Source organism: Lissotriton helveticus, chromosome 11 (assembly GCF_964261635.1).
Source record: "Lissotriton helveticus chromosome 11, aLisHel1.1, whole genome shotgun sequence".
NCBI classification, from domain to species: domain Eukaryota; kingdom Metazoa; phylum Chordata; class Amphibia; order Caudata; family Salamandridae; genus Lissotriton; species Lissotriton helveticus.
In genome coordinates, this window is record NC_136072.1 from 830582544 (window position 1) to 830600318 (window position 17775).

The 17775-nt window shown below is 48.0% G+C and overlaps 1 protein-coding gene across 1 annotated transcript in view; it reads right to left on the bottom strand.

Annotated features, from left to right (window-relative positions):
- The window catches only part of NCAPH (non-SMC condensin I complex subunit H), a 394040-nt gene that overhangs the window by 125770 nt on the left and 250495 nt on the right, over positions 1-17775 (bottom strand). Inside the window, exon 11 of the mRNA XM_078666999.1 lies at positions 7476-7579. Within this exon, the coding sequence (XP_078523125.1) occupies positions 7476-7579 (104 nt within the window). The remainder of the gene's footprint in view (positions 1-7475; positions 7580-17775) is intronic.

The window sequence follows — 17775 nt, forward strand, 5'->3', positions numbered from 1 at the left end:
TAGTGGGGGGTAGGAGGGGTGAGAAAGTGAGGATAAAGGAAGAGACAATAGGGAGAGATGAAAAGATGTCTGTCTAAAAACCGACTGGGTAGGTGACGACCAAGGAGAGAATCCACGGCCCATCTCCCCTATAGCTAAACCAGGTAGCTCCATCGGGCATCAGACAAATTAGTTCGGTCTCAAGTGTCGAGGGAAGAGGTTCACTCAGAAACAGGGTGGGGAAAAGAGGCAGGAGCAGGTGGTGGCGGAGGAAAGAAGCAGGAAAGAGTAGGGGCCGAGAGGGTAGGGGGAAGAGAGAGGGGGAAGATAAGGTCAGGAGAGACGCGGGAGCTTTGGCCCGAAGTCCGGCTAGGTAGGTGATAGTTCACTGAGTAAATGTCCTGAGTGGAGTGCAGGCTCTAGGTTGGATGACGGCTAAGATCCAAGTCAGATCGATGACCAGTTTTTGATTGTTAAGGATTTGCAGTACATCGTGATGAGGTCGACTGTGGTGGCCATCTTGAGGTCAGGCATAGTTCATTCTTATTAGTCAACAGGCTGATCGGGTTCATCTCAGTAGGTCAGAAACCAATGATAGTTGTTTCAATCAATTTTGCAGTCTTTAGGCTGAGGAAGCAGACAACAGGGCATCCCAAGGTGAGTAATTTAGACTCCTGGTGACGATCGGCGGCCGGTGCCATTTTGAAGTCAGGCGAGTTTCAGAAAAGAAATTTGAGGGATTAGAATTACTGGTTATGCCCAGAGGGTTTTTATAGAAAATAATCAGGAGCCCCCTTCCACCTAGGTACACCATTGAGTCATCCGGTGGTTTCGGTGATGACCAAAAAGCCCTCCAGCTCATCTTACTCTGTTTCGCAGTGGGAGTCAGCAATGGCGGACACTGTCATCCAGGGAGCGGAGTCCGCTCATTTCCAGTCCCAATGGATGCAGGCCCTGTAGCGATCCAGGCCACACCACAATGTCGACACCGCCGCCGCTACGAGAAGTTCCTCCCGCCCTGCGAAGCGAGATCTAGGCCGGGCAGAGGACACCAACCACGCGGGATCTCCCCAGTGCGTGTGCTACCACCCACAGCCCCGTTCGCGGGCCATAGTCAGAGCCCCACTGAATGCACACGGCTCCCCTTGGCTCCTCGAAAGTTTGTTTCAGGCAGCGCTCACAGGCACCCGCCGCTGACTCGTGGGGACACTGCCCACATCCCCGTGCATAGGTCACCCGAGGGGCCGATCCACAGGATCCCGACAAATAGACCCCGCAGCTTCAAATAGGACTGTCGGAGCCGATCCAACTGGCGTTCACCATGCCAACCCGCGCACCTGTACCGGAGTGAATTGGAGGCCCCAATTCCCGGCGATGGCCACAGGTCACAGCGGTCTCCGTCCCGGTCGTCGGTTCCAGAGATTCACCGGGGGAATCTTCACGGCCAGGGAGCAGCTAATCACAAACCTCTGAAGACATTGCGTGTTCTCTTTGTGGCGAATAGATCTAACCAAGACTCTCCCCACTGCTGAAAGACATTGCGGCACGTACGAGTTCAGACGCCATTCGTAATCCATCATGCACCGGCAGCTGAGTTCGTCTGCACTGGCGTTCAGAGAACCTGCCAGGTGTTGAACCACCAGGGACTAACCTGATGTTCCAGCCATGTCCAGAGGCGCAGAGCCTTCTGACATAGGGTCCACGACCCTACCCCGCCCTGTTTGTTGCAGTACCACATGGCGGTGGTGTTGTCTGAACACCTGCACTACTCTCCCCACGACAGAGGGAAGGAATGCCTTCAGTGCAAGTCGGATCACCCGAAGCTCCAGAAGGTTGATGTGGAGCTTGGACTCCGCCAGAGACCAGAGGCCTCTGATCTCCGACTCTCCCATGTGGCCGCCCCATCCCAGAAGGGACGCGGCCGTCACAACTGTGTGTTCTGGTTAGGGAAGAGAGAGGAATCTGCCACTGACCCAATCGAGATTCGTGAGCCACCACTGAAATTGTCGAGCAGTGCCCTCCGAGATCTGGAGGGGATCGGACAGGTTGCCCTGATGCTGTGCCCACTTAAACTTCAGGTCCCATTGCAGAGCCCGCATATTCCGCCTGGCATGATTCACCAGCAGGATGCAGGAGACCAACAGGCCCAGGAGCCGGAGCGTCATCCTGACCGAAACCCGAGATAGAGGCTGAAAGAACAGAATCATATCCTGAATATCCTGGACCCACTGTTCGGAAGGATGAACTCTAAACTGAGCAGAGTCCAGAACCACTCCGATTAAGAGGAGCTACTGAGAGGCAATCAGGTGAAACTTCGGCATGTTGATGGAAAACCCCAGCAAATGCAGGAGGTCAGCGGTAGTCTGGAAGTGGGAGACGACTGGCTGGGGTGAGCCCGCCTTCAACAACCAGTCGTAGACATAGGGGAAGACTGAAACCACTGATCTGCGCAGATGAGCTGCGACCACCGCCATCACCTTCATGAACACCTGAGGGGTGCTGGTAAGGCCAAAGGGGAGCACGGTGAACTGAGAGTGCTCGTGGCCTACAGTGAACAGCAGGTAACGCCGGTGGGCATGCAGGAGACTGGGATATGAAAAAAATAACTTGCAAGTCCAACGCTACCATCCAGTCTTGCAGGTCTAGGGCAGACAAGACCTAAGTGTGAGCATCTTGAACTTCTCCTTCCGGAGGAAACGATTGACGTTCCAAAGGTCTAAGATAGGACGCAGGCCCTTGTCCTTCTTTGGAACCAGAAAGTAGTGGGAGTAACAACCACAACCTACTTCTGGTGTCATAACGCGCTCAATGTCCCCCCTTTGTCAAGAGGGCCGCAACTTCCTGTTGGAGAAGTGCCAAGTGATCCCCCGACATGCTGTGGTACTGAGTAGCCCCTACTGACAATTTTCAGCACTCACTTGTCCGAGGTGATGTTGCGCCAGTGAGGGAGATGATGGCGAATTATGCCACCCACTGGTGTTTGATGGGCCTGAAATTCCAGACTAGGAAGGCTTTGTAGTGGATTCTACGGGTGGAGGTGGACTGACCCCCCCCCGCTGGCCCCCTGAACTGCCTCAACGGTTCCCACGTCTGCGGCCGCGCTTATGTGGTTGCTGCGGCAGCCTGTGGCTCTGCGAACGTGGTGGGGCACCCCCCTCGTGGCGGGGCACCCCTTCCGAGGCCACGAAAGGAGCGAAAATTAAAAGGCGGAGGAGGCCGAGTGGAAGACAGGCCCAAGGACTTGGCCGTATCTCGGGAGTCCTTAAAGCGCTCCAACGCACTATCTGCCTTATTGCCAAAGAGGCAAATGCCATCAAAGGGCATGTTCATCAGAGTGTTCTGGACATCCTCATAGAAGCCAGTTGTCCTCCGTCAGGTGTGGTGCCTAAGCGCCACAGTCGTGGAAATCGCCCTGCCCAGCGAGTCGGCGGTGGCAAGCCCAAACGTATGGTGAACTTAGCTGCGTCTCTCTCACAGCAGCAATAGCTTGGGAGAGGACTGTCAGGGCCTCCTAAGGACAGTTAGGCAGCACCTGCGCAACCGTGTACCACACAGAGTGGGAATAACGGTCCAAGAGGCATGCAGTGTTCACCGACAGCAGCCCTAAGCTGGCAGGTGAAAATCGCTTCTTGCCAAGCTGCTCCAGCTTCTTGGATTCCCTATCCGGAGGGACGGAAGGGAACTCACTCTGGGAAGTAGAGGCTAGGACACCCAAGCTCCCAGGGGTGGGGTATTGAGAGAGAGAGAGAGAGAGAGAAAGAGGGGGTCGCCCAGAGCCAGGCGATGGCGTTGGGCCACGTTCCTGTCCACAGGAGCCCTGTGTTGGGCCTGGACCAGGTGCCCAATAGAACGTCATTAAAGGGCAGCAAGGGCTCCGAAGAGGTTGCCCCTGGTTGGAGCACTACAGTCAGGAGGTTAGTCCTGACTGCCACTGTAGGGAGTTCGAGGTGGAGAGCCGCGGGGGTGGCACCACCCACACCCTCAGCCGCGACAGGCGAGGGGTTAGTCAAGCAGCGACATTGCTTCTTCGACTTCTTTTTGGAATGCTTCGACTTACCTGACTTGAGTGCGAAGACTTAGGTCCAGAAGAAGGATGGTGACGGCTCTGCGACCGGTCCCTCGACCTCCCACGGGACCGGTACCTTGAGCGGCGCGGAGCGGACTGTCGGACTTCCAGCAATTTTCAGGACCGCTCCCGCAAAGTCTTCGGCACCATGGCATGGCAGTCGGGGGACGACGTGGAGTTATGGTCGCACCCCAGGCAGTAGAGACCCACAGGGTGTGGGTCCGTCACCGACATCATGTGGTGACAGTCGCCACAGTTCTTGAAGCCGGGCATCCCTACGACACCAGGAGTTGATCGACTAAAGAAAATGAGACAAAAGGCCTCAAAAACACTCAGCCAAAAAGTGACTGGGGATACTAGCTCTTCCCGGATCTGCACTTGCAGGCGCGGAAAAAGAAAGAACTGACATCAGCGTGCGTCTAAGTAGCTTCAGCGACATCATCCCGGGCCAACGACGCATGTGGAGCCGCACGACGACACCTACAGACGCACAGGGGTACTGCTGACGAAAATGTTCCGGATCCAATCTGACACCTAGGGGTAGTTCTAAGGTAAGGCATCTATCACAAGGGGTTTCTTTCAGATACTGGCCTTCAGAGGACTGAAGCATAACATCCTGCTGTAACTTAGAGTATTTTGTTTCAAGTAGTAACGAAAAAGGCAACAAGCTTCACAATATATCAGTCAGAAAAGTAAATATTTGCAAATGATCATCTTATTGCGAGCTATTTAAAGTTTCCTGATGGGACAGCAGAGCTTTTCCTGCAGGTCACTCAACTGGGAACGTTCTTCATCTTCGATAGTTCAATCTATAAGGTCCAATGTAATACATGCATCATTTTTATTTTCAATCCTTCACATGGAGTTCTTACAGTAGCTTTAAATACCCATTTAGATAGTGGTGACAACAAAAAAAATATTTAGGTGTGCAATTTAGACAATTTGTAAAAAGAATAAAGCACCATGACAACATTGTTATAAAGGGCTGAGCTAGAACTGTGTGTCCCTGCCATTCCAATTATCAATAACGACTAGAAACAAACAGCTCACTATTATGCCATTCAAACCCAGAACTGACCAGCATCTCTCTGAGAAATTGAACTGAGCCTGTAGGATGCTGGCTCTGGATAGGTTATGTCACTAGGTGTCACTAGGTGGCACCGTGCACAGAGTCCAGATGATTCCTCAAGGGTGTACAAGGCTCTATGCAATCCCAAGATGCTCTATTAGTGATGAAGTGGTCGAGCAGCCTTAGGCTTAACACAGGGGAGTGTAAGACCCTTATTGCACATACATGACCAAAAACAGACATTTGACTCCAAAAGAAGATCCAGACTAATTTTATTTTAAAAAACTTTGTTCTTGTTATTTTAACTCCAAGATCTTTGTAATAAGGCAAGTACCTTTTTCAGGAAAAATACTTTACACTCTCTAAAGTCAATACTTAGACCACATAGCATCACCAAACTAACACCGCCAGCGGCACGGTGCAAATTTAGCGTCAGGCGACCAACCCTTTTTAATGGACAACTTGCTTTGGACAAAGGCTGCAGTCTTTGCACCGGAGGTTGCAGGAGGGAGACCATCGACAGAGGTAAATAGAGGTGCAGGGGCACAATTGATTTAGCTCACCAATGCTTAAGTGCTTCGGGTGTAGGGGCGCCTTTAGAGGTCAGATTCTCGTTACCGGAGAGGGTCGCATTCAGGAGTCGTCCCTGAATTCAGGCTGCAGGCCTCATCGTGGGACGGGTTCAGTCAACACTGGACTTGAGGTTAGAATCGCAGTTGAGGGACTTCTTACTTGAAGACATGATGAAAACCAGGCAAAAAGCAGAAGAGTAGAGAAAACTGAGCAGAGCTCAGGAAGACTCCCTTACACACAACGTGCGGTAGAAAATCTGAGGTGCTGAGCTCGGAGGAGAAGGTTCTAGAGGGTTGCTGTCGCCTACCCTTGGGATGGAGTAGGCAGAGGGGGGCACACCTACTCTCCTAAGTTTTCCCGCCGGTTTCCCCCCCAAAGTGGGGGTGAACCAGCGGGCTACCATCTGCTGCTAGCGGCAGAGGTTGGGGTTTGCATTACAAAGGCGGCAGGCATTTGAAGCTTCCCCTTCGAGCACTGTGCCAGTCCTGGGGGAGGAGGTGTGACATCTCCACCCAGGATATGGATTGTTTCTGGTCCCAGAAAGCAGAGGCTCCTAACCCAGGGGTCTAGAAACAGGTCTGTGTGGCAGGCTGCCTAAAGCCAGTCAGTGACCACACCAGGGTCAGTAGGTTTCCAAGGGGCACCTCTTAGGTGCCGTTTGAGTACGTTACAATAAATCCCACATGGGTGATGATTTTATGAGTAGTTTTTTTACCAACACTCCTCTATTATTCAGTGAAGCCTTCATGGTGCTGTGGAACTCGAATTTGTGAGTTTCCGGCCCATATGGCTTCGCTTGCACATAAAACATTAAGGAATAGACCCTACTATTGTAGGGGCATATTTTGCTCATGTAGATATGCCCTTACCTGTGGTATAGTGCACCCTGCCTTAGGGCTGTAAGGCCTGCTAGATGGGGACTTGCCTATATCATCAGGCAATGCTGTCTGGCATGGCACCCTGACTGTCATTTTCCACCTCACTTGGGCATGCAAGCTGCAAGGGCAGCTGCATGGTCCCAGTGAGGGAGTCCCAGGTGACTATCATCAGCGTTCTGGCCCTAGGTACCCAGGGTACCATTTATTAAGGACTTACAGGGAGCAGAAGTACCAATTGTGGATTTATTTTTAGGGAAGAAGAACTGGTACAGGGGACCTGGTTGGCCGGGACCCTGTTCACTACAATCGAAACCACATCAATTTCCAGGCAAAAAGTGGGGGCTAACCATGTCAAAAGAGGCACTTTCTCACAGAGCCCTTCAACTCTAATCACTTACAAAGTTTTAAATTACATTTCCACAATCATCAAGCATAAAATGATATGAAGTTATTACACAGTCAGCATTTTGCATCAGCTAACTAACGGAATGAGGTGAATACTCCATAAAAGAGAAAGCTTTGCTTGGACAATTTACTTTGGAGGGAAGATGCAATCCCACTTTTACATCTTGTGTTGGATGGCGGACATAGAATGCAGAAATCAGGCAAACCCTTAAATGGAGGAAGACTGGCAACAGAAGGGATCTTTGTACACATAGGGGTTAAATTCTAATCTCACTACACCACCAATCTGTCAGAATCAGGGAGCTACCAGAGGATTTTGGGGACAAGGGAAAGGGAGACAATTGTTTAGGTTGGTTATATGCACACTTTCTACCCCACAGCTATGTAAAGGTATAAAGCCCACACCTAAGCCTAGAATCACGCTGCTTATTTTTGAATCCATACAAGATTCCAGCGCCATGATTCATAAGGTTTTTAAATAACAAGCCCATTGAACAATACTTACCCGTGTCTCACGAAACAAAGCATCAAAGTTCACATCATCCTCAAAGTTCAACTCAAAGGCCACTTTCGCCTTCTTTGAGCGGCTGCTTTTTTCGTTATTGTCAACTACAACAGATGAAGAAAAAAATGGGGTCTGTCAGCACCTGTAATCACATCACAGTGTCTGCTTTAAGATAAAACAGGAGTGACTGCCAGAGTCCCACACACAGAAATGATTCAAACACCTCCTATTAAAAACGGCACCGAAAATCTTTGTTACCACATTCAGGCAGTCCATGGGCAAAGGAGAGACAAGGCCACCACTGGCCCTTTAGGGCTTCCACTGTAAAAAAAAAAGCATTGGCAAAGCTAATCGTATGGCTTTATATCAGGGAAAATGTTTGGTAATAGCTGGGCTACTGTATGTGTTGCCCCAAGCAGTCATAGAAAGACAATCCTGAATTTAAGCAAATCTTGATACAATATGGGAGTTGGGCCCCTTTCCTAAGTAGACTGCTTTAGCAAAATTTCCAAAGAAAAGTTTTATGAAAAGAAAAGACTAGATAATAAGTCCAAGTTGGAAACTTACATACATATACATAAGAATATCCTAAAAAGCTAGCATATCCATGGTATCTTGAGACCCTTTTTGTGTGCAAATCTCTCTAGGTTGTGAGAAAAAAAAAGCTCTAAATCCAGTCTCATGATAATCATAATGTAAAACAAATGATTATGCAAAGAATATAACAGAATAGCACTCTGTTTATAACAGTCTGGGGCATAAAAACAGCACTTAGGCCATAAATCGGATATTAAAGTAAATACATAGAAGAAAACACACCGGGTCACAATTACAATCTACTTGTAAAGTTGCGTGTGCAGTCTAACAAAAAAATGACTTGGTATGTCGTCACAAAAACTAAATGGAAAACAACTGGGATAATGTAACCTTCCACAAGATGCTAAGGTGTACATGGAATGCCTATCTAAGCAATGGTAAAGCACGAAAAACCATAAAAATCAAAGCATGAAGGGTGCTGACCCAAAGACAACTCTCTGTACTAGTACTTATGTACTTTTTACAAGCACTGATGATGTAAGGAATATCACTAGGTAATGCTGCCTGCAGCCAGACCTAAACAAAGAAGGTAAACTTGTCCAAACCAAATTCGGTCTGCACAGGTGCCCCCGTAGACCAACTTATTTTGACAAGTAGAATTCCTAGAATTTTTTTTACTTTCGTTGCCAGCTGGGGATATTATTGTCTTTTCTAGTGTTATTGTTGCATGCAAAACATTTTAATACAACAGAGACATATGAAGTACTGAATTTGCATACATGACCATAAATAGTGAGGCTTGCTTTAGCTGTGGATTGTAATGCAGAGATGACATCACGCAAACAGCAGGGCATCCGCTGAAACCTGTGGGCGGAGGACAGAGCACCCTGTAGCCCTACAATGAAGGGGTTCCTGAATGCCTGCTTAAAGTACTATTTGGTGTACTATCACCACTGCCTCAGTCTCCACACAACCAGCCTTGACCCGTCTACCTGTCCTCATCACCTGTTCTACAAGCCCACTATCCCTGCATTGTTGGCACAACTTTCTCAAGTAGTAGTTAAGTGGGCAAGTTGGAGTTACTCCAGCATAATGTGGGAGTCCTACTACACTGGGCCAGAACGTTAAGAGGAACAGCAATACAATAGTTTATTAATCAATTAAAACCATAAACAAGATCATACAGTACATAGTAGTTTAAAAATACATACAACAAGCATTTGCAATGCAATAGGTCTCGTATTAGGAACGTTTGAGCTATTGGTTTTGTAAATGACAATTTTTTTTAATTTATGTGTTGTTTTTGAAAATAGCTATATTAATAGCTTTGTCATTTACAATGCCAATAGTTATAACTTTCGCAAATGTGACACCTATAGCATTTGTAATGCAACATGTTTTGTATTGACGTGACTTAGATGTATTGATATTACAAATAACAATGGCTTTTAATTTTTTTAAATAATTAGTACTTAAATAAAAGTGATTGTAATTTATAATGGCAATAACAAACTTTTGTAAATAACTTTTGTGAAGATTATGTTCAGTGACGAAAATCCAAGAACAGAAGTGAAATATTACATCTTTTTGTGACATTTGTAATAAAGCTTGAAACATTGAGAGAACATATTTGAACCAGTGATGCTGTGGTGGCGCTGAGTGATGCTGTGGTGGCGCTGAGTGGTGCTGTGGTTGCGCTGAGTGGTGCTGTGGTTGCGCTGAGTGGTGCTGTGGTTGCGCTGAGTGGTGCTGTGGTTGCGCTGAGTGGTGCTGTGGTTGCGCTGAGTGGTGCTGTGGTTGCGCTGAGTGGTGCTGTGGTTGCGCTGAGTGGTGCTGTGGTTGCGCTGAGTGGTGCTGTGGTTGCGCTGAGTGGTGCTGTGGTTGCGCTGAGTGGTGCTGTGGTTGCGCTGAGTGGTGCTGTGGTTGCGCTGAGTGGTGCTGTGGTTGCGCTGAGTGGTGCTGTGGTTGCGCTGAGTGGTGCTGTGGTGGTGCTGAGTGATGCTGTGGTGGTGCTGAGTGATGCTGTGGTGGTGCTGAGTGATGCTGTGGTGGTGCTGAGTGATGCTGTGGTGGTGCTGAGTGATGCTGTGGTGGTGCTGAGTGATAATGTGGTGCTGAGTGATAATGTGGTGCTGAGTGATAATGTGGTGCTGAGTGATAATGTGGTGGTGCTGAGTGGTGCTGTGGTGGTGCTGAGTGGTGCTGGGGTGGTGCTGTGGTGGTCCTGAGTGGTGCTGTGGTGGTGTTGAGTGATAATGTGGTGGTGCTGAGTGATGCTGTGGTGGTGCTGAGTGATAATGCGGTGGTGCTGAGTGATGCTGTGGTGGTGCTGAGTGATAATGTGGTGCTGAGTGATAATGTGGTGCTGTGGTGGTGATGTTGTGGTGGTGCTGAGTGGTAATGTGGTGGTGCTGAGTGGTGCTGTGGTGGTGCTGAGTGGTGCTGTGGTGGTGCTGAGTGGTAATGTGGTGGTGCTGAGTGGTGCTGTGGTGGTGCTGAGTGGTAATGTGGTGGTGCTGAGTGATAATGTAGTGGTGCTGAGTGATGATGTGGTGCTGTTGTGGTGCTGTGGTGGTGCTGAGTGATAATGTGGTGGTGCTGAGTGATAATGTGGTGGTGCTGAGTGATAATGTGGTGGTGCTGAGTGATAATGTGGTGGTGCTGAGTGATAATGTGGTGGTGCTGAGTGATAATGTGGTGGTGCTGAGTGATAATGTGGTGGTGCTGAGTGATAATGTGGTGATGCAGAGGGCAGAAAGTCACAACAAACGAGTCTAACAGAGGGCAGAAGGGCAGACAAGCATTTGCAATGCAATAGGTCTCGTATTAGGAAAGTTTGAGCTATTGGTATTGTAAATGACACATTTTTTATTTATGTTTTGTTTTTGAAAATAGCAAAATTAATAGCTTGGTCATTTACAATGCCAATAGTTATAACTTTCGCAAATGTAATGCAATATGTGTTGTATTTACATGACTTATATGTATTAATATTAAAAATAACAATGGGTTGTATTTTTTTCAATATTTAATACTTAAATAAAAGTTATTGTAATTTATAATGGCAATAGCTAAAACTTTTGCAAATAACTTTTTGGAAGATTATGTTTAGTGTATTTTATTGTGATGAAAATACAAGAACAGAAGTGAAATAGTAACTTTTTTTGTGACATTTCTAATAAAGTTTGAAACATTGAGAGAACATATTTGAATCAGTTGTTGTTAAATGGTTGCACAGATTGATGCTGTGGTGGCTCTGAATGATGTTGTGGCGGCGACGAGTGATGCTGTGGCGTTCAGTGATGCTCTGGTAGCGCATAGTGATGTTGTGATGCCCCTGAGTGATGCTGTGGTGATGCGATGGATAGTGAGGGCGATAGATAGAGGGAGGGCGATAGATAGAGGCAGGGCAAGAGGGCGAGGGATGGAGTGTGGGCGAGGGATGGAGTGTGGGCGAGGGATGGAGTGTGGGCGAGGGATGGAGTGTGGGCGAGGGATGGAGTGTGGGCGAGGGATGGAGTGTGGGCGAGGGATGGAGTGCGGGCGAGGGATGGAGTGCGGGGCGGGGGAGGGATGGAGTGCGGGGCGGGGGAGGGATTGAGTGTGGGGCGGGGGAGGGATTGAGTGTGGGGCGGGGGAGGGATGGAGTGTGGGGCGGGGGAGGGATGGAGTGTGGGGCGGGGGAGGGATGGAGTGTGGGGCGGGGGAGGGATGGAGTGTGGGGCGGGGGAGGGATGGAGTGTGGGGCGGGGGAGGGATGGAGTGTGGGGCGGGGGAGGGATGGAGTGTGGGGCGGGGGAGGGAAGGAGTGTGGGGCGGGGGAGGGAAGGAGTGTGGGGCGGGGGAGGGAAGGAGTGTGGGGCGGGGGAGGGAAGGAGTGTGGGGCGGGGGAGGGAAGGAGTGTGGGGCGGGGAGGGAAGGAGTGTGGGGCGGGGAGGGAAGGAGTGTGGGGCGGGGGAGGGATGGAGTGTGGGGCGGGGGAGGGATGGAGTGTGGGGCGGGGAGGCTGGATGGAGCAGGGTGAATGGATGGATGGATGGAGGGAGTGCGGGGATGGATGGATGGATGGAGTGGGGGGGATGGATGGAGTGGGGGGATGGATGGATGGAGTGGGGGATGGATGGAGTGGGATGGATGGATGGATGGAATGGGATGGATGGATGGATTAATGGATGGATGGAGTGGGGGATGGATGGATGGAGTGGGGGGGATGGATGGAGTGGGATGGATGAAGATGGATGGATGGAGTGGGATGGATGGATCGATGGAGTGGGGTGGATGGATGGAAGGAAGGAGTAGGGGGATGGATAGAGTGGGGGATGGATGGATGGAGTGGGGGGATGGATGGATGGAGTGGGGGGATGGATTGATGGATGGAGTGGGGGGATGGATTGATGGATGGAGTGGGGGGATGGATGGATGGATGGAGTGGGGGGATGGATGGATGGAGTGGGGGGATGGATGGAGTGGGGGGATGGATGGAGTGGGGGGATGGATGGAGTGGGGGGATGGATGGATGGAGGGAGTGGGGGGATGGAGGGAGTGGGGGGATGGAGGGAGTGGGGGGATGGAGGGAGTGGGGGGATGGTTGTATGGATAAATGGAGTGGGATGGATGATTGGAGTGGGATGGATGGATGGATGGAGTGGGGGGATGGATGGATGGAGTGGGGGGATGGATGGATGGAGTGGGGGGATGGATGGAGTGGGATGGATGGATGGAGTGGGGGGATGGATGGATGGGAATTTACGAGAGAAGCGGGAGGACAGTGCATAACAATGAGACTAACAGATCTGAGACATACTCATGTGTTTTTGCGGTATGATTAAGCCTCAAATGAAAAGAGCCTATGGAGCGCTACAGTAGACTTCACGTTAGTTTGAGATAGAGACTGGGAAGGAAAAAGCACCAATTAAAATCAGGTGCATGGGGTCTCTGTGAGAAAGCTAGGCAGCGTAGAGTAAAGGGGCACTTACTGGGAAGGCTGAATTAAAATGCCAGTATCTTGAAAAACAGCTGTATTGTTCGGGTTCGAAACTCAGAGCCGATTAATCTATTAAAGGCAAGTGAAAAAGGATCAGGTGGGCTCAAGTGTTCGGAGCCACACTTTTAGCAGAGGCGGCAGATTTAATTAATATTTTAGGATGAACCCAGGTCACTGAATGAAGGCCCAGGAATGGAGAGTGGAGCGTTTCCTGCTGCTATGGCTGCCTGCGCGGAGTGCGAGGATGAGCCAGTGTGGGGGAAGTTAATTAAGGCAATTACAGCTGGAGGGGCAATCAGAATCTCAAGGGCCATGACATATCATAGCACTGCTCTGCCCACACTGACGAGGGAGGGATCGAGGGCAGAGGTAGCAGCGCCATCACAATGGTAAGAGAGTGACCCTCATGGGTATACCCCCAACAGACAGAAATGCCCCAGCAGTTCGCAGAAGGTGAGGAAATGTCCAGAAAGATGGACACTGATGGCCAAGAGTGGAGTGGAGCATGAACACAAATTGCGTGTGGGTTCACCAAGGAAATCCACACAGGATATCACACAGATCCTGCGCCAGGTACACTCACATGGATGGTACGTCCCAGCCATCTGACTGCAGTGCAGAGCCGAACTACATGTCATGAGCAGCGAGTAGCTGCGAGCAGTCAGAAAATAGGATGTGGATCGCTGCTGAAGATTGCCAGCCAGCCAGATGTTTATTATTTCTTCTATTATTTCTTCAATTGTATTTGAAGCCGTCTTACATGAAGTTGAATTAAAGCCAGTAGATGGCGCTGTTGCTACACAGTCGACAAGGTTACAGTTGAACAATGTGCAATAGCACATCGCAACCAGTCAGTGGTGTGCAATTAGAATGGACAAAACGGAGATTGAAGAGAAAGGAATTCCTGTGTAGTCCGATCCACAGAAAGAATTTGCTAATGAAGAACTTCTTCCAGGTGATTTGAATAACGTAACTGTAGACGAGACGATCTCTTATGATGCTCTTTGCTGAAAATTACCAGCTTGCTGTGCAGACACGTGAATAATACTCACAAGGATGACGCACACCAGCAGCCCAACTACCCTGCGGTGCCAAATCACTAGACCAAATGCTGTGCAGGGACATGACTGTCACCAACATGCATCACTGAGGCACCATAAAGATGAGACTAGAGCGGGTGGCTGCCTGAAGGGCACGAGTCCCATCAAGAGTAGCACAACACCAACACAGCTGATGACATACAACGGTATTACCGCAGGAAAGCTTTCTTAAGGCGAGGGGATACAGCAACTTCAGTTAAAAAACCAGGATCTCTGTTGATTAGAGGACAGAACAGATTCGGTCCTAGAAGCATTCTTAATACTCCATTCAGAGCGTCTCTGTAATGGCGAGGATCCGGAACTATAGGGGTGAAGCCCCATAACTGCCTGCACCGGTATCAACAAGAACATCGCCGAAAAGAAGCTTTTAGAGGCGGGGGAGCGGATCCCTTTGAAGCACGGCCTCGCGGCCGTCAAAGAAGTGTGAAACAGCAGGGATTAATTAAATGTAATTAGCGCACGCTGGGGTGAATGCCTGAGGCCCAGCAACCTGATGCAAGGAGGCTGGGAAGCAAATGGGAGGCTCGTGCATGAGCACATGCACTCTTGAAAATCCGGCCGATGGTTTGGCGATTGTTTTGAGCACTTGAATTCTCGCTCCCTCAATGCGCTTGCGCGCATTTAAGGTCACGAGACCTAAAAAGGATTCAAAAAGATTTGTCGTACAGCTATTATGGCCAATGAGCATCGTGTCACAAGCCCTTCACTTTCTTCAACGTTCCTTCTTAGGTATTTAAGTAGCGGTCCCAAATACAGAAATAAATTGGATAAAAGTGGCTAATCAGGGACTGGTCTTTTCCCTAGTGTTCAAAGTGCAAGACTGCAATAAGGGCGCTGAAGTTCCCTTAAGTAGATTAATATAGGCAATTAAAGTGCTTATGTGCAGGATATGGACAAATTGGAACATGCTGCCCTTCACGATCTTGCCTCAGATACATCCATCACAATTAAGAGTTGTGATAAGGGAGGGGGCATAGCAGTCCTGGATTCTAAAGTATATGAGCTCAATATGCTTAAAATGTTAGAAGATCAAACATTCTATCAATCAGAAAGGCATAATCCTACTAACAAAATAACTAAAGAGATTCGTGTAATAACCACCCAGGCTTTAGAAAATGGAGATATAAACACTAAAGAGTTTGACTATTTAAATACCAATGCAGGTAAGACTGCCTGCATTTATGGACAACCCAAGATCCATAAAGATGAAAAAAATCCTCCATACAGACCGATCGTGTCTACGATTGGCACACCCACCGAGGGACTTTCTAAATATGTGGATACCTTTTTATGTCCTTTCATACCTAATGTTCCATCTTACATCAAAGATACTGGCGCCATGATAAACAAAGTAGAGAGTATCAGTTTTAACCCGTCCAGAGATCTCCTTGTCACCTTAGACATTGAGTCTCTCTACAGCAACATTCCTATTAGAGAAGCTCTGTTAGCAGTGGAATGGTTTATTGACCTCTACTCTGTACCCTGCCCAAAGACCTTTTTGCTGCAATGCCTCCACATGGTTCTTACAGAGAACATATTTGAGTTTGGACAAAAACTATATCGTCAAACCAAAGGAGTCAGTATGGGGGCTTCAGTGGCACCCTCTGTAGCAAATATTTATATGGCTGAATTTGAGGCCAGACATATTCACAACGAAGTGGCGCCCTTTTATGAGTCGATCTCCCATTGGTCCAGATACAGACGACATCTTCTTCGTCTGGACCGATGGGAGACCAGCCTTGGATGATTTCCTAGCATGGCTCAATGCCTGTGATCCTAATCTTAAATTCACTTCTCACATTAGTTCTGAGAAGTTGGAATTCTTGGATATTTGGATTTTTCATGAGGATGGAAAACTGAAAGTAGATCTTTTTGTAAAACCGACAGCCAGGAATACTCTCCTGCATTTTCGTAGTTTCCATCCTAGGAATCAGAGACAAAGCATCCCTTTCTCTCAATTTTTGAGAGTGAGGAGGAATTGCACTAATCTCCAAGATTTTGACACACAGGCGGCAGAGATGAAATTGAAAATTTTAAATCGAGGCTATCCGCATAGATTAGTGCGAGATTCATATAAGAGAGCCCGTTACTATGATAGAGACTGTTTGCTAAGATCTAAACCAACAAAAGAAGCTAACAAACTAGTATGTATCACACGGCATTCCACAGTAGATGCTAAAGTGAAACAAATAATTAACTCCTCATGGCACATTTTAAATAGTAACGGAACAACTAAACTGGAAAAACCCTTGTTTGCCCACAGGCGAAATAAAAACATTAAAGATTACATTGTCCATTCAAGGATGAAAAGTTCTAGAGATTCTCAGCATTTAGCACAGAAATCTCTGACAGGAGACAACCCTGTAAAGGGCACCTTCCCTTGTTCTAGTTGTAAATCATGCACAAATATCCATCAAGGAGTAACGTTCACTCACAATGGATACACGACTAGTGCCAAAGGGATGTTCAATTGCAGAACGTCAAATGTTATATACTTTTTGGAATGCCCATGCCCACTGGGGTACGTGGGCGAAACATCTCGTGCAATTCAGACTCGACTGACCGAACATCGCTCAGCGGTAAGAACTAAAAAAACAACAGCACCAATTGTGAAGCATTTTTTAGACCATGGCCATGGTCCCAATGACTTCACGTGGCGCATACTAGAAAAAATTAACATAAGTGATGACAAAGGAGGTGAGTCAATACGTAAGAAGCGTGAAGTCTTCTGGATTTTTTCTCTTAATACATTTCGTGAGGGGCTAAACAGCAAAATTCCATGGGAAAATGCGATTTTTTAAATACATAGCGATGGAATTACCTGGAGATAAGGGGCTACAGAAGTAGATGCTTCTTTGTAATTAGCTAAAAATCGGTTATTGTAATGTGAGAACAAAATTTCTCATCCCTTCGCCGTTACTGCCCCACATTTATTTTTCAGATTGGCGACAAGCGCTTTATATGTATTTTCAATATAGCACTTCATTGCTGACTATCTATATTCAATTGTAGCCGAAGTAACAGCCAAGTCGGCAACCTCCCGTCTAAGTAACCACTACACGAGTCTGTCTTCGAGCTTCATTATTCTTAGCCACGTCAGGTTGAGCTTAATTACATTCACAGGTGTGCACATAAATACGCGCGCAATCGGCCTGATCTCTATTTCATCAAAGCATCAGACCAAGTGAGACGTTCGCCTCCACGCGGTTTCCATCCAAGAAACCAAAGGTATGCACGCTATAGATGCCGGTTATTTTAAATCTCCCGCTTTGACTTAGAAGTCAAACGCCCCGGTCACTTTTAATTTTCCGCTCTTAATTAGAAGTCAAGCGTTCTGACACTAGCGTAGAAAAACGACGCTCTGCGGTTTGTTTAACATATCATTATTTTGTTACCTCGCAGGTTTTCATCGAGTTGCATTTAGCCGTCTCAACCCGTTTAAAATCCACATCGTGCGATACTGCCGAGATTTAAAGATTTGACATCAGAGGTATGCAACTCTTGATTTATATTCAGAGACGTGGAGAGGGTAATTGTTTACGAAAGGAACACAATGAACATAACAGTAATTAGGCAACTGTTTTATTTATCTAGGCTTGGAATTGAGCACGGCCAACTACAGCATATTGAGCATCAGAAAACGACTCATTTTTAAATAAATACGTTCATGATTTCACGA